The sequence below is a fragment of the Pygoscelis adeliae genome, unplaced genomic scaffold (assembly GCF_000699105.1).
Source record: "Pygoscelis adeliae isolate BGI_AS28 unplaced genomic scaffold, ASM69910v1 Scaffold298, whole genome shotgun sequence".
NCBI classification, from domain to species: domain Eukaryota; kingdom Metazoa; phylum Chordata; class Aves; order Sphenisciformes; family Spheniscidae; genus Pygoscelis; species Pygoscelis adeliae.
Genome location: NW_008825303.1, coordinates 4,168,655 through 4,191,571, shown reverse-complemented (window position 1 = coordinate 4,191,571; position 22,917 = coordinate 4,168,655). Strand labels below are relative to the sequence as shown.

Below are 22,917 nucleotides of genomic sequence, written 5' to 3'. Positions count from 1 at the left end.
CTGTGTCATGCACATGTCCTGGGACAACGCTGTTCAGCTTGTCTCCCGCTGGCCTAAAGGACGGGGAAGCCGCTGCTCCTTTGCTCGGCTTGCTTTCTGTCTTTGGTGACACAATTAAAAATAAAAATAAAAAAAAAAAAACAAACCCAAACAACCCACAATGTCAGCAAAACCACATATAAAAAACAAGCGATAAGATATGCCAATACTTCCTGAAGAGGTTAAAAAAAAAAAACCAACCCCAAACAAACAAAAAACCCAACAACAAGTACATATCTGAGGTATTTCTTCTGCTCAAAAAAACCTGACTTGGGCCTGGAGGATGGGAAGGACGTCACCAGGGCAGGAAGGATGGTGCTCGGACCTGATCTCCGGGCTGGGGAAAGCACACGTGGGAAAGGCCGGGAGGAGGAGAGAGGACAGGATCAGGCCACCCGAGCAGGACCCGAGTTTGTGGGGTCACTAAGTCAGCTTGGTCGGCTCCAGACGCAGGAGAGCCAGGGCCAGCCCTTGTTTGCTTTCAACTGGGGGCTCGAGGGGAAAGGGCAAGGGCGGGCTTGATTTCCTTTCCTCTGCTTCCACCCAGGAGAGCGAAAGGTCTCACTCAACTGAGAGCCGCTTTCTTTTTCCTCGCGTACGGTTTGAAGGGGACTGGGCGTCTGTAGGCTTGTTCAGAGACCAACGGAGATCCGCCTCTCACGTTAACCGACAATCCCCCCCCGCAGCCCCCCTGAATAGGATTTCAAATATCACCCGCCGCTTTCTCAGCGCACGGATGCGGGGAGCTTCCCGGGGCTACCGAAAGACACCTTACGAGAGGGAAGTCGCCCCAGGAAGCCGAGCTCAACCTCAGTGACAGCCCTTCGGCGTCAAGGGGGCAGAGGATCGAAACAGCAAGCCAGAATAAGTTCAGGCTCTCGGGGTAAATGTCACTGGGATGAGTTCCTCGAGGGGAGAGAGACAAGGTCACGGGCATTTAAAACTTGGCTGAAAGCCTGCAAGAAGGCAACGGTAGGGAAGAGGCCAGCACCAGCCAGGAGAACGAAGCAGCCGAGCGAGGGGTTTCTAATGTGTCTGTGGGTCAAACGTAGCGGTGAGAAAGTCCTTCCCCTCTTGCCAAGAGCTCGGAGAGGGGGAAGGAGGCTCACGAGCCAAGAGCAACGCGTTCTAGGGGAGGACATACGAACACCGGAGCACGACCAGAGCCCGGAGAAGAAAAGCGAGGAAGCTTGCCTGCTCTGCAGCCGCACGGCCTTCTGCGCCACAAGCCACGGGAGGACGGGGGCAAGGCATCCCGCCGGCTCTTAGGATTGTCAATACACGGAGTTGTTTTGTGGGGAAGAGTCCTTGTGGCTACTGGTTCTGAGGAGAACCAAGTTTCCCTGCCCCAACTCCACAGCTCTTTCCACCTGCCTTGGTGACGTCTCGGCCATCTCTCAACCCGCAGCTCCCACCCCCCAACAGGAACACAGCAAACCCTGGGAGGAGGAGGAAGAAAACAAAAAGCAAAAGGGAGGAAGAAAGGGGAGAACAAAGAAAAAGGCTGGACAAACAGACGATGAAGAAAAAACTCGCTGGCATGGAAAGGTTTCAGCATCATCTTGCCGTTGGCCAACCACAAAAGCAGGTTCCTTGAGATGAGGTAATCTGTGCGACTCCTTCCCGGCTCGCTCCCTGCCGAGAGCAGAGAGGAAGAGCTGCCGGAGGCCAGTGTGAGAGACAGCAGGCTCGGCCGTCCATCAGAGAGACCAGCTGGTGGAGGGCTCTGCACTGGGGGTTCCCCGGGATGAGGTAGGGCTGGGAGAGCAGTGGGAGCTGCTGCTGCTGCTGCAGGAACTTTGGGTGCTGGAGCCTGCGATGAGATGGACGACTGGCTTCTGGGCAAAGAGCACTCCTGGAAGGCAGAGAGAGGTAACGAGAAGGGTTACCGGGACTGTGGGGTGGCACGGCTGAGAAGGATAGGGTACAGAGCACAGGGCAGTCTACCCAACCCCAAAGATCTCATCCCAACAGAAAGAGGCTCGGTGCAAGACAAGCAGCCTTGGAGACAGATCAGAGGGTCAGCGGTGACCAGGATATACGAAGGGATCCCCCAGGACTTGTTCCGGCAGCCTCTGTCACAGGGACGTTGGTGCTTACAGAAGACAGAGATCCCAAATGGCTTCCAACACCTCCGGAGGAGAGAAGCGCCTTTCACTGCACTGCAGCGCCGGGCCTCCCCCTTGGGCTTTGTCTGAGGATGCGTGTGTGTGTGTGACCCGCAGAAGCGAAACGGCTCGAGCAGGGTACAGGGGACAACAATTCGTGCCCCCCAGAGACGGGCGAGGAAAAGCTGAGTAAAGCCCCTCCTCAGCAGGAGGAGAGGGATAACGCTCCTTCCTGCTAACACTTCCACAGAAGTCCCTTCCCTCAGGTTTTAAAAATACTAACCACCACCGCCACCGGAAGGAAAGGGCATTAATCTTGACAGCCTAGGGCCGGAAAAAAAAAAAAGAGAGAGAGAGAAAAGAAATCATCTCCTACTGAACTTTCTAAGCCGGAGAGGTTGTGTGTGTTGTGCTTTGGCAAAGGCCAGCCCCTGGGACCCCCCCCCCCTCCCCCCGTCCTGCCCTGCCCCGCCAGCCTGGCTCTCTACCCGTCCCCGGGAGCGGTTCTTTCTCACCAGCATAAATTGTGCCGTTAATCTCCACCGACATGTTAATACTCCCAATGCCGTTAGGTGACAAATTCAGTGCCGCCGCCGCCGCCGCGTCCGGTTTATCTTCTTTCAAGAAAGAAGAGAGGCAGGGTTAGGGAGTACCTATCCTGTTTCCCCGCACTATCCAGAGGTGATCAAAGGTGTACACAGCCCTCCTTTTGCCTCTTCTTTGGCGAGGAAATCCCCACGCCACCTCTGCTTCTGGTCCCCCGATAAGGTAAGTCGACACAGGTGTTTAAATGCTTCAGTGCGAGCTGAGCATGGGCGGGGATCCCAGCGGCATTCGCAAATCCCTCCCCCGACTCGCACGCTGGAGGGCCAAACTGACATCCCCTCCAAGGAAAAACCTGCCAGCGCAGGAGACGAGGCCGTCTTTAAAATCGGCGGGATGGCGGCTGTGTTTGCGGCGCAGCCCCTCTCCCCCCCTTTGCTGCGAGGCGGCGGTTTCTGGAGGAGCTGGCGAGGGGCTCGGACTGCAGCATCTCCAGCGGCCGCTGGAGGGAGGGGACTACCCGCAGCGCCAAGGACTCCAGCCCAGCGCCACCGCGCTCGGCTGCCCCCGCGGCCCAGCGCCAAAGCTGGTTTTGTCTGTCCCCTCAGCCGGGAGGGTCCTTCCTAAGCCGTGACGGCAAGCTCTGAAAGCGCCAAGGCAGAGCAGGGGCTGAATTTGCGCTGACGTTTAAGGGGAGCCGAACGTCAAAACTCTCCCGGCCACTTCCGAACCTCCAACTTAAGCGACCCGTAACCGTGAGCCTGGGTTGCAGGATTGCTCCTCTGCGCCCGTGAATGCGTGCTTACAGTTTGCACAGCCGTATCATGGTTACTGGCCCGCCCGATGTTGGTTTTGGGGCACTGGGCTATTAAAACAGAGAGAGATTATGCAGACAGTCTGCTCGGGCCCTGACATTGCATGTAAAATGCATGTTTTTAGCTCCTTTCAGGTCTGCCGGGACAGCAAGTCCACCGTCCCTGTAAAGAACGCTAAGGACGCTGTTAACATTTAACCTGAACGTTCCTATCGAGCTACAATAAGCTCACGTGGTGCTTTTCAAAAGCGCCTCTCAAAGCGCTTCACAAAGCACAGTATTATTTTTATTTTGCAGTTGGGAAAATTAGGGCACGAAAGACAGGACAGACTCGTCCACAGTCACCTAACAAAGGTGGAAACAGCATCGCTGAATCCTTAGGGCTCAGCCCTCGGCCCGTTACTATTTGTCGAGACTAAAATTGTTCCTAGCGCTTTGATTTAGGAAGTTCAGGGTGGAAAGAAAAAAAAAAATAAATCAAGTGAGATGAGAGGGAATGAACATGACTTGATAACATTTGTATTGCCTTTCACTCACTATTTTCGTTTTGGTTTTACGTAACCGTGACATTTAGGTGGATGCGTAGCTGTCAGGAACTGAGATGTGAAGTCCCAATCCCATTTAACTCCGCAGCAAGCTGCTACTGCTTCGAAGGGGAACCCGCTTTGACCCTTTGCCATGTATACGTCTGGCAAAGCGCCTCAATAAAGCATTTACCAGCATCGCTAGCAAAGGCCTCAAGAACAACTCTTCCCTTTCTTCTAAGCCGTGCCAAACTTGCCTGGCCTTGTGCCTACATCCCAAAGTACAATTAATAGGGGGTCTGAGACTTTTAATTTTAACGGATCAAAAGGTTTGGAGGAAGCAGCTGTCGGGACTGAAATTTTCTGAGGCTCTGCTGTCCAGTGAAGCGCAGCCCCCAGGACAGGTAAGGGAGCCACGGCACTTAATCAGCTTTTGAAGCCACTATATAACAGTATTGATTCTGACAACGTGACCTTTGCAGGGCGACTCCCCTTTTACAAAGCATTTCAGGAGTGCATTTCCCAGGCTGCGAATGCTGCTCATACGTGACCTCCTAACCCAGCCTTGCCAGGAGTTCTTTGCCTGGAGGCTGTGCGTAGGGTTGCAGCAGATGTTGGTAGAAGTCACCTGACTTGCTAAAAGCCCTGGGACGGGCAGGGCCCCCCTGCAGATACACAGGTCTTCGTGGCCTCCTCATCACACCTGACAAAGGATTGTGCCCTAAAATTTAGATTTAGACGCCCTAAAAGCTGGGCATCTCTCTCCCGCGTCTCCTGCAGCCTGCTACTCGTACGGAAGACGCTGTTACCTCCCACGATCAATTAAAAGGGTTCCTGACCGGGAAAGGACAGAAAAAAAAAAATCATTCCCTGCAGCACAATGCTGGCACGAGGCTCAGGTGAGAGCAGGGCAGGGGAAAGCCGAGCGTCTGGCACACGATGGGCTCTCCCCTCCAAAAGTCGTCTTATTGACTGCAGAATCACAGGACTGCCTTTGGCCAGGCTAAACCGTGCTCTCGGATCTGAAGTACGCACCAGGTATTAAACACGAGGGGGTCAGATACGTGGCCCAAAGCAGTTGCAGCCAACCCACGTGCTTCCCGTGATGGAAGGAGCATGCTTAGAGCACGCGACAGAGCACTGCCGCGGGGACAACTGAGCTAGCATCACCTGAAACTGGTAATTCCCCACAGTGCAAGGTCTGGGGAGACGTAACAGCTTGAGTCCTGAAGCAATCCCGCCGTGATCAACACGGGAGGCCATAAGCTCAGAGTAAGGGTCCTGTTGTATGGGTCAAGTGGGTTTTGTCAGCTTAGACGCAGAGCTTTCTGAACACAGCTAGGGTGCTTCCGAATCCAGGCTGGATTCGGATGATGCTGGATTATGCAGCCACAAGAACGGAATAAAAACAGCAGCAGTAAGTAAAGCCTAATAAAATATTGCTACAGTATAGCTTTGCAGTTATTGTGCTCCATTTTAACAGCTTCTTGACAGTGACCTCTGCCTGGTACCCAGAGAGAAAAATCAAGCCTGTGTGTAAAGAGGTGTCTGACATCCTAAACTGGGAGCAGTTCCCTCCCTGCTGCAGTCTGCAAAGACCTTTTGTGTATCTAGAGGCGCTGCTTACCCTTGCCATTGATTTTGATCTTCATGGGGATCTGCCGCGCCATGCTGAACAGGTTGCGCTGAAGAGCCTGCTGGACAAGCCGCTGCTCCTCCTCTGTCATCCGTGAGACCTTCTTCTCCGGAGGCTCTCCCGACTCCAGTCTCTCCCTCAGCTGCTCCAGGGTGGCTGTTCTTGCTGCCACAGTTGCCTGCTGGCTGGCCAAGGTCACTGGCACGGCAATACGGTTTGGCATAGACACAGTCAAGGGCACGCCGTCACCTAGAGAAGGAAAAGAGTCACTTAGTCCCTCCCACAGCCCTTCCTAAAGCGAGCACGCAAAGGTTGAAACCGCAGGCAGAACATTCTGCAAGCCCCGAGCCACCCGAGTCCCACTGCTCTCAAGTCCAAAGCAGTCTGGGCGGACAAAATGGAAAATAACTGTGTTTCAGCGCCTGCGCCTCTTAACCCAGCCACCCTCTTTGCTGCGAGCAGAAGGTAGCTGACCTTTTCTGACAGCTGCTGCTGGAGACACCCGAGGATTGCTGGTCCCACTGCCTGGCGCGACGCCGATGATGGGGAAGCGGATCTTTGGGGGAGACAGGAGGGAAGGAGGCCCCGTGGTGGTGGGCGAGTAGCTGAACAAGGAGGAGCTGTAGCTGGGCCGCCTGCCTTCCCGCCTGTTGCCATCGATTGCAGCCTGCAGCTCAGCAGGAGAACTGAGGGATTTCTTCTCGCATTCGTAGGCATATAGGTACTTCATATACCTGGGAGAGAGGCGAGCACAGGGAAACTCAAGTAGGTTTCTCAACAGAACGTGAAATTCTAGGCTACAGCAACAAGCATTGCATTCAGGAAGACTTTCAGACGGAGGCCCTCTGCAGATCCGGAGTCTTTGTCCGCGTATCGTGACCACCACCGCCGCGCTTGGTTTGATAAGCATCGAGCAGTTTGGGTGTGAGGCACAGCTCTCAAAGAAACTGTGAGTTTACTCAATGTTTACAGGGAAGCACATAGTTACATGCTACTACACCCACAAGGGCAGCAAACCATCATCCAGAATTCCTTTACAACTGAGACACCGTCTAAAATTATAAGAATTAAGAGCTTGGACTGTAACACTTAATGCAAGGAAGGAAGTTTGAGGAATTACCCTTGTCCAAGTCATTTGGATTGGGCAGCACCAAACCATACCGCTTTTGCCGAATTCTGGCACACACGTTCGCAGGAGACCCTTTGTACCAAAGGCTGTAGAACTGGCAAGGAGCTCCCCTCGCTGGGACTCGGGGGCTCTAATAACTTCCAGGAAAACCGAGTCTGCCTAAGAGCTGGGTGCGGATTCCCAGAGCCCCGCCTTCCATGCTCCACTCACTAAAGCACAGCTTCGCCCCGTTGCTTAAATTTTACAGTAGGTTTACTTTCACTATTCTTTTTCCTCCGCTTATTCTACTTTTTCTTCCCCCCCTTTTTTTTTTTTGCTTGCCTAATCCACGTGAGGTACTGCAGGTCAGAAAGGCAATCCTCACAGTAAGTAGGTGCCGAGTGCAAGTTTCCACAACTTAGTAGCGATAACAGACATTAAATGATCAAGTTCATACTCGATGCCCACAGATCAGGAGGCCTCCCTCCCTCCTCGCTGCGCCAAGTGCTCTTCAGAGACAGAGCAAGACCCTCCTTGCCCCGAGGAGTTTAAGCTCTGAAGAGGCGAGAAAGGCAGAGGACGGAGGGAGGGAGGCGCAGAGCCCAGCGAACAAGGCGATGGCATATTAGCGCTGGGATCGTAGGGGTGGAAGGGGAACGAGTTCAGGAAGAATCGCTGCCAAGAAAAACGAGAGCAGAAAGAACAGAAAGGAAAAACCGCAAGCCTTGGGCGAGAGGGATAAATAAAGCAATTTATCAGCTCCTCCCTGGCTGCAGAGCAGAAGCCTTTCAATTTTTTTCACCCCGGTCCCTGCTTTGCACTCCCCGATCCCCACTCCGCGTTCACACCCACGCTGTTAGACCTCCTGCACTTACTGGGTTCGAAGCGTGAATGCGGCACTGGTGATGGAGGTGGGCAGATTAAGGCCTTTGGTGATCTCTCGCCAGATCTTCTTGTTGATGATTTCCACCAGCCCTCCTTTCTCGGTCACCAGCTTGTAGAGCATGTAGAGATCCAGGATCTGCTTTGCCATGATGGGGATCCGATTGATGGGAGTTCCTGCAGGGAAACAGCGGGGAAGGAAACATGGAGTCAGAGAGAAAATGAGGCCAAGAAAACCGGCGGGCTGGGGGTATCGATCTTCCTTCTAATAGGAAATTCAGGCAACTCTATTTTAGCCTGACTTGAGGCCTCTCGATAGGTGAGTAAACGAGCCAGAGAAGTGTAGCTACATGGCACGTCCTTTTCATGAAAAATCCTTTCCTGTAGGCAAAAGCAATTATCAGACAAATAATAACCTGCAGCTAAGAGCAACTTCTAAAATAGAAAGAGGGGAAGTAGGGGCTATTCAATCCTAGGGGTGAGGGAGCAGCGCAGAGGAATCATTTTTTATGAGCTCCCAGGGCAATCTCAGATAAAAATCTGCATTGCTTGTGCTCAGGAAGGGGCTGAGCAGCCAGGCAACTCGAGCTACTCGTACATCGGGATTCGGCTCCCTCACTCCCCAGGATTTGCTATCCTGTATCACTTGGGAACAGCAACAGAAAAGGGTACGTGACACTTGAGAGCATCTCCCTCCCCCACGTACATTTACCTCTGTCCTCCCTCACAAGCACGTGCGTAACGTTTTGCCGCAGCTCCCGCTCGCACAAAGCGTTTTCACCCTCCCACTCCTTTTCCCTGAACACGCTCCCAAATGACACACCGGCGAGGCCACACGTGTACCTTGGTAGCAACCGCAACCCAGCTGCTGGAGCAGTACCTCGCTGCGAGAGAGCTAGAGAAAATCGCGTTGGTGTCGGAGGCGAACAAACGAGCGGTGTAACGCGGCACCAGCGTGCCCAGACACCGCAGAGCCAGGCATCCTGGCGGCTGCTGTGAGAAGCACCAGGCATCCAAGCACCTTTTGGAGCCCAAAACAAGGTCCTGCTCCATCCTTGCGAGGATGGACAGGGCAGACAGGGAAGCAGCTCTATCCTTCCTGTTCAGTTTTGTCATCTTGTGGGTTAACAGAGGTAAGAAAATCTGATTTTTAACCTGATAGTGCCCTTTTAGCAGCACCTTAAAGTGATAAAGCACGCAGGGTCTGAAAAGGTCAAACTAATGAGATTTAGGCAAGGAGAGGAAGAGGGGGGGAAAAATGCTGATGTAGCAGACCTTTTATTTCGCATAGGAAATACTGTCCTGGATCAAAGAGCCGTCCATCTGAGGTCAGTATCCTGCCTACCACAATGGTCAGCACCAGCCTTTACAGGAAAGCCTGCGAAGCGCCGTAATGGACAATTATGGAATACCCAACCCACAGGGGAGACTTCTGCCACTGCTCATCAGCCAGCGATTCGGTTAATGCCCCGAAGCAGAGCAGTTTATGGCCCTTATAAATGGGTTTTATTCTGTTTAGTGAAAAGGAGTTCAGCTCAGCTCTGCAGATGTCCTCATTATACATGTAAGCGTAATTTTTTTTTTCCCCCCTCTCTTTTCTTTTTGAAGCCTGTTATGCATTAGCTCATGGTACCAATTCCCACAGGTTAATGAGATGTTGGATAGAAAAAGTAAACTTTTTCAGCTTTAAAAGGGCTGCCTTCGATTTCGCTAAGTTACTAACTCTGAAACTGTAAGAAAACATACAGAGCAACCCGATCAGGCTTGGTCTACGTGCTCCGTCATTTTATATCTACCATATCCTCTTTTCCTTGCCTTGTCTAAACAACCCCTTCCCTGTCCACGACAGAAAAGTCCACAAAGCAGTAATTTCACAAACTGCATCAGATCCTCTTCCTGCATTTCAGAGATGACAGTTCCTTCGGGGAGCGGAGAGAGAGAGAGATGTTTCCAAACTGTTCAGACGCACTGCGGCTCCATCCGTCCATCCCAGCCAGCCGCCCCGAGCCAGGAGCTGGTCCCTCCCAAAAGGCCAGCCTGTGTAAACGCAATCCTCAGTCTGCTTCGTTTTTTCCCTCAGCCACCATTTTGTCTCGGTGTGTTATTGCAAAGATTAAGAGCACACTAACAGCATCATTTCAGACACACGGAGGGCTGGGAGCGATCATGTTACCAGCCTTAAGTTATCATTCATCAGCTGAGCCACAGCAACCAGAGTCACACCCAGCCCGCTCCAAATGAAAAGCAGGGAAATATCGATCTCTGAGGACTCCAGGAAGAGCCAGGGCTGGTTTTTTTCCACCCCAAAATGCCCCTCCATTAACAGTTCAGCATTTCTGCCCCAGCTGGGGTGTCCTAAGTGGCACCGCGCTGCCAGCAAAGCTTTCGCTCCACCGGGGCAGGAGCAAGACCCACTCATCCAGCAACCCCGCGCCGCTCAAAGCCACCCACTTTTCCCCAATCCAATTTAGGAAATGGCATTAACTTGTCCAGAAGGGACTTTCATCCAGCTCTCCTTGGACAGTGACCAGATGGGGAGTGAAAGGGAAGCGTCATGGGTAAGGCTCCTCCGGCAAACAAGCCGCTAATACAGAAGTACAAGGAAATATCTACTGTTTAATATACTGCATTTATCCTAAACACAGTTTTGTTCTTCTCTAGATTCTCCCATCTCAGCATTTGAAAAGGTACACAAGTGTATTTATCCAAATGCTCCCGTGAAAGGGACAAACATTATCTACATCAGTAGGAAATAAAGGCTTAAATATATTTCCAGAGAGCTGGCTCATAGCTGGAGAAGAATCAGCAATCAGATCTGACCTCCCCACCTCATGTTACTACCCCCTTTGACACCCTCCCTTCCTGAAGTTTGCTTTTAAACAAGATCCACAGACCAAAGTGCCCTGAAATTTAATGAGTAGCTTTGTAAACTAAGCTAAAACCTCTAGCTATTTTTTTCGCCCCGTAACGTTTCTTTATGCAGGCTGAGAAATTCTACAGCAGGGACAAAACTACTTCCATCCTTCTACCACTTAAGCACGGAGATGCAATCATTTTCCTCCCACGCCTTCTCACAGTACCACTCGAAGTAGTACCTCCCAGAGCTAGCAAAGAGTGATTTGGGTTTTGGACCTGGCAAATTAACTGTACTCTTCACCAAGCGAGCTAGGGCTCTGCCAGTTTCATAGGATCCGACGGCGAAAGAGCCGAGAAGCTCGGAAAGGCCGCTCTCGCAGCCCTCTCCTCCCCCAGCCCCGCTCCGAGGAAAGGCAAGGCGATAAAGTCTTTATTGGAAACCCCCAGCGCTCGAACAGGAAAGGCTGAAAAACGAGTATCATGGGACGATTGGATGCTGAAGCCGAGCGGATCCTTTCACAGGCGGCTGCAAGCCTTGTCAGGGGCCATGATGGATTACTGTCATCTGGCAGCATCAGGATTAATGATCCGGAGGTCAGAGGGGAGAATTCCAGAGGGAAAGGTCAGCAGCCGGGGGCACAGCATAAGACTTGTTGCCTTTTGATGGCAAACTCATTTTACTGTACTTTCGAGCCTCTCTATTCTGCCGGCTCTCAGAAATGCTGTATGCACTGTGCCTGCGAAGAGGCAGAAGCCTCGCCCGACTCAAGAAGAGGGCAAGGAAGATGACTTGCTCCTCTCCTTGTTTTCTTGGTAAATTACTTTTTTTCCCCTTTTAGTATAACCCTATTTTTTTTTCAAGGAATCAGCCAAAGGGGGAGACGACGAGGAGTCTGTTTCCACTGGAAAAGGGATGTTGTGTAGCTGACGAGCACGGGAGACCTCAGGAAGCCAAACTCTAGGGCAGGCAAACTCCTGCTACCGAAGACCCAAGGGTGGGCGCATAGCCTAAGGGTAAGAGGCTGTAAGACTCCAGACAACCTACTTCCCCCTTTTGCTAACTAGAAGGCCTGTGAAAAGGACAAAAAGCCCAAGAACGACACTGGAAGGAGGAGGAGGAATCATCCCACAGCCACGGGCTCCTGGTTTTTTGAAGGGGAAGACAGCTGTAACTAAGATGAACCGTAATTCAGATTTCTGGAATAAAGAGTTTCCCTGGAGGAAGCCTCACTGTAGCTATAAACATCTCTGTCCTTCAAGGGGAATAAGCAGCCCCCTTTGCCAAGCTGCTTCACCCCGTTCAAAAGCCTCTTCTGTTTCAGGCAGACGTAACAGAAGCCTAAAGGGCTTATAAGGATAGGCTTGAATGTCCCCTATGTCCCCTGCGCTGGAGAGGCAGAAGGAGCAACTGTTTGATTTTCGTCCTTCAAGAGCTCTTTAAGAAGGGTCTGAGGAAGCTGTAAACCCCGGATAATCTTTGAATGACTGTTTTTACATCTATTGGCAATGAACCAGCATCTGGGGGTGCTGGCTGAGCTGTCGGCACTCGCTCAGTGCTGAGGCTCAGCCTCCCTGCTTGTCGAAAGGGACCTAGGCTTCGGACCGCCATCATCATCTTCACCCACCCAAGCACGCTGCCCAAGGTGGGCTTTTTCCTGCTCCTCATCCTGTCTTAGCCAGACTTCAGATTTACACCTAATTCCGAAGGCGCGGACCAATGTTAAGCAAAGAAAACTGCCCCTAAGACTGTTCTTAACCGAATCATAGAAACTAAGTCCCCCTCTCATTTCGCAGGGATTCGCTTGGCTTTGCGAGTCCTCCACGACAGGGGTCCCCTGCCAAGAGCCACTCTCTCCTCTCCTCATGCTGAGCTGCACGGGAGCTCCCCCCCATCGAGCAGTCTAAGCCGTGACTTGTCCTGCGTGCAAGAGACAAAGAGCAGTTAATTATACCCAGCCTGGAGCACTACTTTTTCAATCACCTCCCATTTTTTCCCCTATCCAATTTACTTTCACAAGTGTCCATTTTTTAGTAAGGAACAAAGGGGGTGAGAATCCCAAATATTTAGTCCGCAGAGCAGCATTCAAAGTGCAATAAAGCACGCTCTGGAGCTAAAAACAGGCATAGAGGGGGCATTTTTAAGCCACAACCTGTACAGGTAAGGAAAGAGCTGCTCTTTCCAGCTTCCACTCTAAATACGTTCGGAAGAGAAACACTATCAGACAGCCAAAAGGAAGAGGCTTTTCCCAGGAGCCTGGGGAAGTCCACAGTGATTTAAAATAATTTTGAACTAAGTCTTGAAGAGATCTTCATGTTTCTTTGAAGGGAGACAGAGAAATTACTTGGTATGAATGATCCCCGCTCTCCCAGGCTAAACAGAGGTTAAAAGTCAGTTCAAGAGCAAACCAGCAGTGTAGGAAAGGAGCAAATCACCTTGAACCCTGCACCGCCTCAGTTCAGGGCTCGCTTGAATTCCCCTCCCAGGACAAACCCTGGCTGGCTTCACGTGAAGCTGCCCCAGCTCTTGGCATGAAAGTGGTATTTGTTGATTTGGTCTGAGTCTGTCCCAAGCACTCAGCGTTCAAATAAAAAGCGAAGGTATACAGAAGGGAAACGACGTCTCCCCTCTTCCTCCCTGCCCCTGCCACGACAGCTGATCTAATCTCTCCCTACGCATGGCATTTCCACAGTGGGCATTCTCACCTCCCAACGGGAATGTCACCACCTGATCCACGAGCCTGCAGACCATTAGACACTCCTATCAAAGCAAGAGCCAGGACAGAGGGTAATTAATCATGCTCTATTTGACAGGAGGCCCACTTCTTATCTGCACCCCTCCCTCGAAACACCATCAGTTTCTGCTTCCCTCCTCAATAAGCGAGGCTGACAGCAGCCCCTTATCAGATTTCGGCTGCTCAACCGGAGGCAGCCTAACTGGCATCCAGTGCCCCGCTTCTATTAGCCAAGGCTCCAGCCACATTAACCTTCCTCGCACAGGCTGCTCCTCCATCCCCGAAACGGAGATCCCACGGAGACCTGCTCCCTCGTACCCAGCTCAACTACAGTCCAACCGTTCGGCTGCTACTGACACAGCTGGGTCCAATATATTTGCCAGTACAAATTTCTTCACCAGATGTTGAACCGCCATGCAACTGGTGGTGGGTTTCCATACATACGACCTTTGAACCGAATGGGCAAACTTCTTCTCTAGGCAGAGAGAGGTACAAATACAGAAGGCAACGCAGAGAAATGGGGGCAGCTGGGAAAAACAAAGGTTGGTCGGGCAGGCTGCACGAAGCCAAGAACTGGAGCATCTTCATGCCGAACAGTTCCACCTTCTTCCATCCACCCGGATATCTACAGGATCATCTCTTCGGTGTTGAGCCACCTCCGCTGCTCGAGTGCAGCGGTTCATTAATCACTTGAAAAACATGCTGTTAAAATTTAGTGGGGGGGAAGGCCAAGAACACCCATCGCAAAGAGGAAGTACCAATATAAGGAAGAGCTCGAGAAGACCAGGATTCGAGACACAAACATCCAGCCTTTGAGATGCTGGAGAAACACGGGACAATTTAACATCTCAATCTTCAGGGGAAGTGAGGAAGAAACCCCTTTGACTCCATCACTCAACTCTGTATACCCAGGAAGGAGCACCTGGGATTCAGAGATCCTCAGCTGGCAATCACTAGAGCAGACTGGTGATGGAAATCCGATGAATGAGCTACAGAAAGGTTCATGCAAAGCAACAACAGCCAATCACTTCAAATTAATTTCTTTTGTACCCTGTCCAGTGCTAACTCAGTTCGTAACAAAACATTTAAGCTGCTCAAACGCTCTTCACGCTGGCTAAATTTAAAACAAATCTCCTGTAAGCCAGAACCAACTGAACTCCCAATACTATTTTCCCATTGATTACAACTGCAGCTTTCCAATGTGATTTTCCTTTGGAGCTAAAGCAATATTCACTCTAAAATACCATTTTTCAGCTGCTTAAAGCCAAGGGATATTAATTACTTGAACTGTACTGGGTACTTTCCCAGGAAAGATTTTTTTTTTAAGTCTTTCCAAAGGGAAACTTCCAGGTTTTTTCCAAATTAGAGAAAAAATTCTCATGTCTCGATGTCTGCAGTGAATGTTTTGATGTATGAAAAACAGAAGGGGGAGAAAGTTTGGTTTTTGTGGGAAGGACCGGCTGATAACTGCTTCTAAGTTATTGCCATTTGCAAATTTTGCAAATTGGCCCAGGTACAATCCCCCCAAAATATCAACTTATGAATCTGGTGGAGACTTTCAGTCACCTGGCACCTAAGGTTGACGGGCAAGACATTCCCTGCAAGAGTTTTCTGGATGCTACAGAGAAGCCTACCTCAGGTACAGGACTATGCACCCCCAGAGGAGCTGGATTCAAGTTGTTCGGAGATCCCGAGCACCTCGCTTTGCACCTGTTTTTATCCTAGCATCTCTTAAAAGTGTTTAACTAGATGGAGTAGTGCATTCTCTGTTCCCTGTTCTGAAAGGCTCAAACCACTTAAAGAATACAGAGGAACATAAACCAGAATGCCAGCTCCCCCTACAACTTAAGGAAAAGCCATTCTTTCCATTCTTTCTAACAACATAAAAGTAAAAACCTAAAATATTTCACTGATCCCCACTGCTTACCATTTGCACAAGACACTAACCACCATTCTTCCTCAGTCTAAGTCGGAACAGTTGACCACAGAGGTTCTTTAAAGGAGGTACAGGAGGCAGAGATTCAGCTGTGTACAAATCCAAGGGTCTAATGGGGAAGAGGACTTTGCCTGGTTGGTTTGGACCATCCAGAAGAGACCTCTGCAGTGCCTCGAGTGAGAATTTGCCACTGCAGAACACCATCTGCTATTTAGGGAAGCATTTGCTGTGGCTCAGCATTAAGCAGGTAGCACGAGCATAGGATGCTGAGAATTCATGTCTATTGACGTCTCATTTAGAGAACTACATTGCTTAATTCAGATTCAAAAATATCTCCAGAGGATCAAAAGAAGAAACCTGCAAAATTGAATCAGTAGAAGAACGAAGTGTATTCCCCAGACAAACATTTCATAAACACCACTTGGCCTATAGATAAACGAATCCATCAGTAAATGCTTTTGTCAATACCCTGGATTTGTTGTATTTCCACATCTAAAATGTGCAGGCAGAGCATACAACAGCAGGAAAACATTAAAACCACACGGTCAGACTTACAAAGCCCCTTCTATGTATATACACATAAAAAAACAGAATGGTCAAGCCATCTGGGAAAACCAAGGTCACGCAGAAACCTTGAACAAAATTAGTAGAGCTGTACAATTGGAGACGTTTTATGAGGTCTTCACAAAGGCAGTACTTAAAATGAACAAAACAGCTTCCCTTGAAAGGGAGCCCTTCCTAAGACACCATAGCACGCAGTTAGATCTCTTCCCCGTCAAACCTTTTCTCAAGAGGAATTGTCTTGCACGAACACTGCCGATCCTTCCAGGGGATGAAACAGTCCCGCTACTCCAACTCTCTCCTGACCAGCGCTACCGGAATACAATCAGCTCAATTACTGGTGGCTGCCTTTAGTGGCTGTAGGAGTCATGCCACTAACAGCCCGTCACTATCTGGGGACAAAAAGCAGCCTAGCTATGCTACCTAGTACACGCCACGGGGCTAACAGCTACATTTGTCTACTACTCATCATACCTCTGCCTTCTATCGCACACAAAAAAAGATGGAGACAAATTTAGCTTCAGGGTATGTTCACAGGGTGAGAAGGACCTGAAAAGAAGTGGAAGATGCCGTCATCTCTAACACTGATCTGAGTAAATGAACTTGCCCACCTGGCTACACACACTTCTGTAATAAAACTCTTTTCAGTGATACAAAAGACGGGGGAACACAAGATTACCCTGAGTTATGGCAATGGATGCAGCTCTACCCTGAGCGCTTAGCAAACTGCTCCCGCCTGCAGCGCCCTCGGTGGCAGGCAGAACAAATCCAGCCTCCATGCCTCCAACGCAGCCCACTAGCCTCAGCCCGTGCCCTTAAAAAATACCCTGAACCACAAACTTGCCCATAGAGTGGCTCCCCATGCAGCAGGAGGTTAAAAATATAGCTTCTGAGAAACCAGACCTCGAGACATCAAGGCTCAGCTTGTCACAAGACACCAGATCAGCAATGGAGATGGAGGGAAGCCACTGCTGAAGCTGCTTATCCCTGCGCAGTCCGAGGAAAGACAACCTTTGGTTTGAGACTGCAGAAGAGCTGAGAAAGGGGAAGGTGGAAGCGGTAATACAGCAAGCTAGCATCATCCCTGCCAAGCCAGGATCAGGCCGGTCCTGTTGTAAGCCTGGTTCGAAGCTAGTCCTGCACGCTAATTGCTCTCATCGGCCGGTCTCCCCTCCTCTCCCCATCTGCCCCTTCAATCACAGCCATGGTGGGACCCACTCACCTAAACACATACAAGGAATAAAACATCCAACAAAGGAAGAGTTACAGCTTTCCTCTCATCTCCCTCTTCCATCATTATTGCCACTGAAGGGCCATTTTATCACTTGCAGCTGTGGTCATTCAGCGACAATCTGCTGTGCTCAGAGGCAGATGAGACCTGCACATTTGATCTGCATTAAGCCTGTTTCATGGCTTCACATTTCTAGGTACATTCCTAACAGCAGCACCAACAACCAAATCTTTTCATCCCTCCAACTACTCAGTAGATCCTGTGAAATCTGTCATTTATCTTTCACATCAGGCTTTTTTTGGTTCAGCATCAGTTAGCAATCTGTGCCCCAAATCCATCAGCCCCAAACAAGGGCCAGCACTTCTCCGGCTCCTCCTGGACAACAGCAAAATCCCCATCTTTACACCAGCAAATGTTTATTAGCAGAGCTGCTTTCCACTCCCTTCAGACACGAGGTGCAAATTAACCAGCTCTTCACACATCCTAGCTAAGAAACACAGCACTTTGCTCTCAGGTGCAATGAGCCCTCGGTTGTATCCATCTTTGGGGGACTCTTTCAGAACAAGGCAGCTGTTCAGCCTTGTTTGATTTAGGATGCTCATTTGGCACATAAAGCAAGGGGAGGAGAAGTGAAAGCCTGAATGGTATCCTATGATAACTTCGCTGTAGAAGCTCGCAGATTTTTGAAGATCCCGGAATAGGACACAGTGGGCAAGTCCATCTGCTCACTAGAAAACCAAAGCCCTGCTGTAGATAGCGGGTGGGGAGAGCAGGCAGGGGAAAAGTGGACAGTACAGCTTCTGAAAAACCATGCCAAGTCAGAAGATTTCCTTTGCAGTAAGGCACAGCAGCTCAGATTAACGACAGAAGAGAAGCTGCCTCCTATAGCTCAACATACGCCGTTCAGTTCTCCTGTCAACATGAAGAAACTTAGCTCCCCAGAGTCCTTCTGCCTATTTCTTTTGGGGCTGCCAAACCAGAAAGCAAGCCCACAACTGCCTCGTACCTTGCAATCTAGCCAGTTCCCCAGAGCAGGGCCGAACATTTCCAGCCCCTCTGGCAGAGGGCTGTCAGTTCACAGCATCTCTCCCCCATGGGTGCTGGGCTCTTAGATTTCACTTTCAGCCTTCTAGCAAGCAAGAAAACAAGGGAGTCTCCAGAAAACAAATACAATTGGAAATGCCCAGATGATTAAAAGCTAAACTCCTACAGCAACCAGCTGGTGACCAGCTCAGCCCCTGCACTGGGAACGTGTCAATTATAAATAATTAAAAGGTAACGGGAAGGAGACACTGAAGTATTAAGCAGATTTCTCTCTAGGTATCTGGAGGTTTCTATTGCTGCCAATCACACCCTTCAGATTATTGTCTTGTCTGTCAGTCATCCCAGCCCTCACATTAACATGTGAGCTCAAGTTAACATTTGCAAGTAAACTAATTAAGCCTGGTTATGCCTCTGCACACAAAAGCCAAAAATATCAGCAAAACTGGCTCTAATTTTTAACCGACTTGGAAGCATACCCTCAAACCGCCGGAGAGTGAAAACGCACACAGGTCAGCTGTCAGCTCTAGCCATGCCAGGAAAGACAGGCACGGATACGAAGAGCAATTGCAGTAGCTGCATTTTGGGTAGGCTTTCCTCTGCTTGTCATCTAGTCATCCACAGAGGGGGATGCATCTGAAGACGCAGGGTTCAAAAGACAACTGGAAATGAGACTCCAGCTCCAACCCAGCAATCAGATAATTTTCAAATAGATGAGACCGAGATGTTGCATATTTATACTTTATTAGACTCTCAGGGCACAGTACTGCTGGTGACACTAAGGCGGACCCCCTTCCAAATAAGCACAACCGGGCTCGTTTGGTCCAGCACACTCTCCGAGAGCATTACGCCAGGAGGGAGCAAGGGGCCCTTTTTATGTCTCTTCTTCACACCTACCTTCAGCAGACTTTTTGGAAACAATGAAAAGCTCTACAGCACAATTTAACACTTTGTCAGAAGCACCTCTGTTGGAAGAGTCTGGCCTGGCATGCTTGGAGAAGTAAAGGAAAAGAGAACCACAAAGCATTTCCCACAAGTGTTCAGAGACGTACACTTCATACGCTACTACATACGCGTACATTTTTATTACCAATCGTTTGCAATGAGGGAACTGAACTTTGATAACTAGGGGACAGAAAGAGACTTTTGTGACATCCCAGCTGAGCTACTTCACACATGCATCACCACTCCTGTAGCAAGGAGAGATGCAAGCTGCTGACACCCCAGGGAGGAATGCGAGAACATTTCTAAACTGTGCGCTTCTGCACTCGGTTACACAAAATTACTCAACGGAAAGCTGACACATTGTGAATCTACAGGAAAGTGTGGCTCGGTGTCTATTTTCCCAGTCCCCAGATTGCGCGCCACTACTCTATGCAGACTGTGAAGACATTCACAGTCAGCTTCCACATGCCACTGAAATCAAACATGAGAAGATGTGTGATCATGCCACCTGAAGGGCAGACCAGAGAATCCGCAGCGGTACTCGGCCTTGTTTCAAAAATCCTTGGGGAGCCAGGCTTCTTGGGCTCTTCAGTGCACAGACAACTTAAGTATTAGGTAGGAGTGAGGGTAGAAAAATAGTGTCTGGGAAATTAAGTTACAGGGCAGAAGAGTTCTTTCCTACCGAGCTCCTTACCTCCCAAGGTAAATACCTCAAGTCTTACCGCTGCTCTTCCACCAGATCTGCAGGTTCAAGGGCCGGATTTGTTCTTTCAAACTCAGGAGGGAAGAATTCAAACTGCAGCAGCACCCCTCCGCCCCATTTTACCGTATCAAGTTCAAATAAATGCTCACCCCTCTTCTGCATGAAGATGAAGAGGTCATCCAGGAACTCTTTCCGTTCAGGGTCACTATCCAGTTCATAGAGCTGGGGGAAAAAATAAAAATGAAGGCACATTGAGACAGATAAAATTAAAAGAATAACATTAGCTTCTTCCAACGGGTGATCTGGTGTTTGTACTGGGGGAATGAAAGGCAGCCACAGGCAGAGAGGCAAAACGAGGAAGGATACCAGGCACAGTACAGACTGGCACCCTGAAGGGAACAGGATTCCACTCAGTTAACAGCATTGCTACAGCGCAGGGTTTGAAACCACCTGAAAGCAAAGGGGAGAGAAACTATTAAGACAAGTTGGAAAGAAAGATGAGAGAGCCAAAAGGAAGGTGACAGCGGTCCAGGGCAGATCAGTGGTCTGTACCTTTGAGACACCAGGGACGTAAACGTCTCTGCAGCTTCTCCTAGCCTCATGACTCCCTCCCTTCAGGGATTGTCATGTAAGTGACAAACTCCAAGTCCCTTGAAGGAGGAGATGAAAGGATAGAGCTTTCTTGTAACTACTAATGCCTGGCAGGAAAGGCTCCTCTAAAATAAGCCAAAAAGCCTTGAAAGATATCAGAAACCAGCCTGGAACGGGTTTGCTGCAGAAATCATTTTACCAAAAGGCTTAAAGACCCAAGCATTTAAAACAAAGTTCCACAGGCAGCTTATTCCAAAGGAGAGGTACTGTATGCTAGCATTATCCGCTGATTTTTCAGAAGAGACAGGCATGAGTGCCATCTTACAACTACCTCCTGAACCAAAAAAAATCCAATTTTCACCTCTCAAGAATCCTGCGAGGCCACAAAGCGACAGGCTGAAAGGGCTGAAGTCAGTCCCTCACTGAGATACAGGAGGATATAGAACAAGACAGAAGACAATGCTGCACACGAAACAGAACTTAATTCCTTCTCTCGTTTGCATTGAGAAAGAATCCTGCATAACTCCAGGGATTTTTTTTTTTTGCTGGTTGTAGCTACTCTTGTGGAGCAGCTCAACAGAAAAGCAAAGATTCACTGGGCAATATGTATTTCAGCCTCTCCGTAGGTGCTGCTAGCTACTTGGTATTCATCTAGTCCGAAAGAAGAGGGGCTTTTTGGGTTCATTTCCTGTGAAGCTCTGTGCTTTCTCGCACACCGAGCTCTGGGAAGAAAATGCACCAGTGTATTTGCAGAGCAATTAGCTGCACCCTTTCAGAAAGAGCCAGCTTAGTTTAAAATGAATTCCTCTGGCTGACGTGACACATTCAAATCCACGACCACAGTGCTAATCAGGTTCAAGAAACGAAATACTCTTCTCCTCCCAGCTGGAGAAAGTATTGACTAAGATTTTAAATGTCAAAAGTCTGGTTATGAAGTCTCAGTTCAAACCATTCCAGTCAAAGGCAACAAAATAGCCCGAAATAGCCCAACCAAATAGCAGGTTTGTAGGCAGAAGGCTGCGGGACAAAGCAGTTTTCTTACAAATTCACTACAGAGGAATAGCGAGGGCTCAGTAGTCACCCTCTGTCACAGATCAGGGGAAGAATTCCCCAAAGTTACCCCTTCCCCAGAATCCCCATGATCAGACTGACCTTGGCAAAGTCTCGTGAAATTTCTCTTCCTCGGCACCCATCACCTTCATCGCTCCAGGTCACGTTGCCGTTCTAGGGAGAGAGAAATGAAAGGGTGAAAGGATCGCCAGGGAAAGGCTTTGCGGACAATTCCAGAAAGCTTGCAAATGTGCATTTTGGGGCACCAACACGTGCAAAAGCAGCTGCTGGCTTAGACCAAGACGACTAGAAAGATGGGGGACATTTGTGCATTTGTCACAGCACACTTTCCTGGAATCTCCGACACTCAGCCCAAAATGGGAAGTGGCATTTCACCTTCCAGGCAACTACTGAAGGTAGGGGAAGTTTTTCAGCTCTAAGATTTTTTTCCCCGCAGAAACACATTTCAAAGAAGTTGTCTTGATGCCAGGGAAAACCATTCTAGAGGAAAGTCCTCAACACCTTCAAGAGCCGCCTGCCTTCATCCGCTAAACAGACTCCGACACTCAGCCCAAAATGGGAAGTGGCATTTCACCTTCCAGGCAACTACTGAAGGTAGGGGAAGTTTTTCAGCTCTAAGATTTTTTCCCCGCAGAAACACATTTCAAAGAAGTTGTCTTGATGCCAGGGAAAACCATTCTAGAGGAAAGTCCTCAACACCTTCAAGAGCCGCCTGCCTTCATCCGCTAAACAGAAGTACGCTAACCCCCCTGTAGCAGGGGCTTTGCCGTAATGCGGTCCAACACCTAAATAGAGAGGTGCTGCTTTTGCTCTCCATGCCCGTATCTTTTTACCACGTGCACATCCTAGAGCCCCTGGTGAAAGGTGCAGGTGTTACCCAGGCATCCTTCCTTTCTGTTCGCCAGGTGACACCGAACACACTTGGAAATGCCCTTCTGTCCTCCCCCCGCTTGCCTACGAAACCAAAACCAGAGTACGCTGAAGAAAGAGGGAAATAATCCCACTGGAAAGCTTCTCCCCAACCCAGGACCCTTACTCCTGGAAGTGCCCGGATCTGGATTTTCCCCACAGAAATGGAAAGCTCAGCTTTGCTGGATTAAGGTTCATTCTTCTTAGGCACTAAAAGGATTACTCTAGTTAGGCCTATTCTGCTTGGTAAATCATCATCCTGAAACGATCACCAGGGCTGGAAACCAGCAGAGGCAGCCTCTGGCTGTACGGCAGGACCAAGACCAGAAGAATGATCCTGAAAAACTGTTCGAGCATCTTTAAACCATAAACTTCATAAAGTTCCGGTACAGCAAGCGCTCCTGAGCCACTCAAGGAAAGAGAACAGCCAAATCCACCCGGCAAGGTAGCTTGGACTACCCGGTCCTGATAAACACACGGCATCCTAAGGCAGATAGAAAAGCACTGGAGATAGCAAGAGGTTTCAGCACAAAAAAAAAAGCATGCGAATTAGAGAGGCGGCCCAGTATCTGAAATCTTGGAGTCATCTGGTTGTGACACATACATTGAATTAGAAAGATGAATAGCTCTTGTCAAGGCCAGGCAAAGCTACGTTTCCCCCCTTAAAAAACACTGCAGTGAGCTGCC

General features: G+C 49.7%; 1 protein-coding gene across 2 annotated transcripts in view; it reads right to left on the bottom strand.

Moving 5' to 3' along the window:
* Positions 1-1,498: 1,498 nt before the first annotated feature.
* ARID3B (AT rich interactive domain 3B (BRIGHT-like)) overlaps positions 1,499-22,917 on the bottom strand; it is a 32,552-nt gene continuing 11,133 nt past the window's right edge. For both annotated transcript variants that reach the window (XM_009330086.1, XM_009330085.1), the window contains exons 3-9: positions 21,403-21,474; positions 19,809-19,881; positions 7,648-7,831; positions 6,139-6,398; positions 5,656-5,913; positions 2,663-2,764; positions 1,499-1,894 (exon numbers count right to left, since the gene is read on the bottom strand). In XM_009330086.1, the coding sequence (XP_009328361.1) occupies positions 1,740-1,894; positions 2,663-2,764; positions 5,656-5,913; positions 6,139-6,398; positions 7,648-7,831; positions 19,809-19,881; positions 21,403-21,474 (1,104 nt within the window). In that variant the 3' untranslated portion in view covers positions 1,499-1,739. The remainder of the gene's footprint in view (positions 1,895-2,662; positions 2,765-5,655; positions 5,914-6,138; positions 6,399-7,647; positions 7,832-19,808; positions 19,882-21,402; positions 21,475-22,917) is intronic.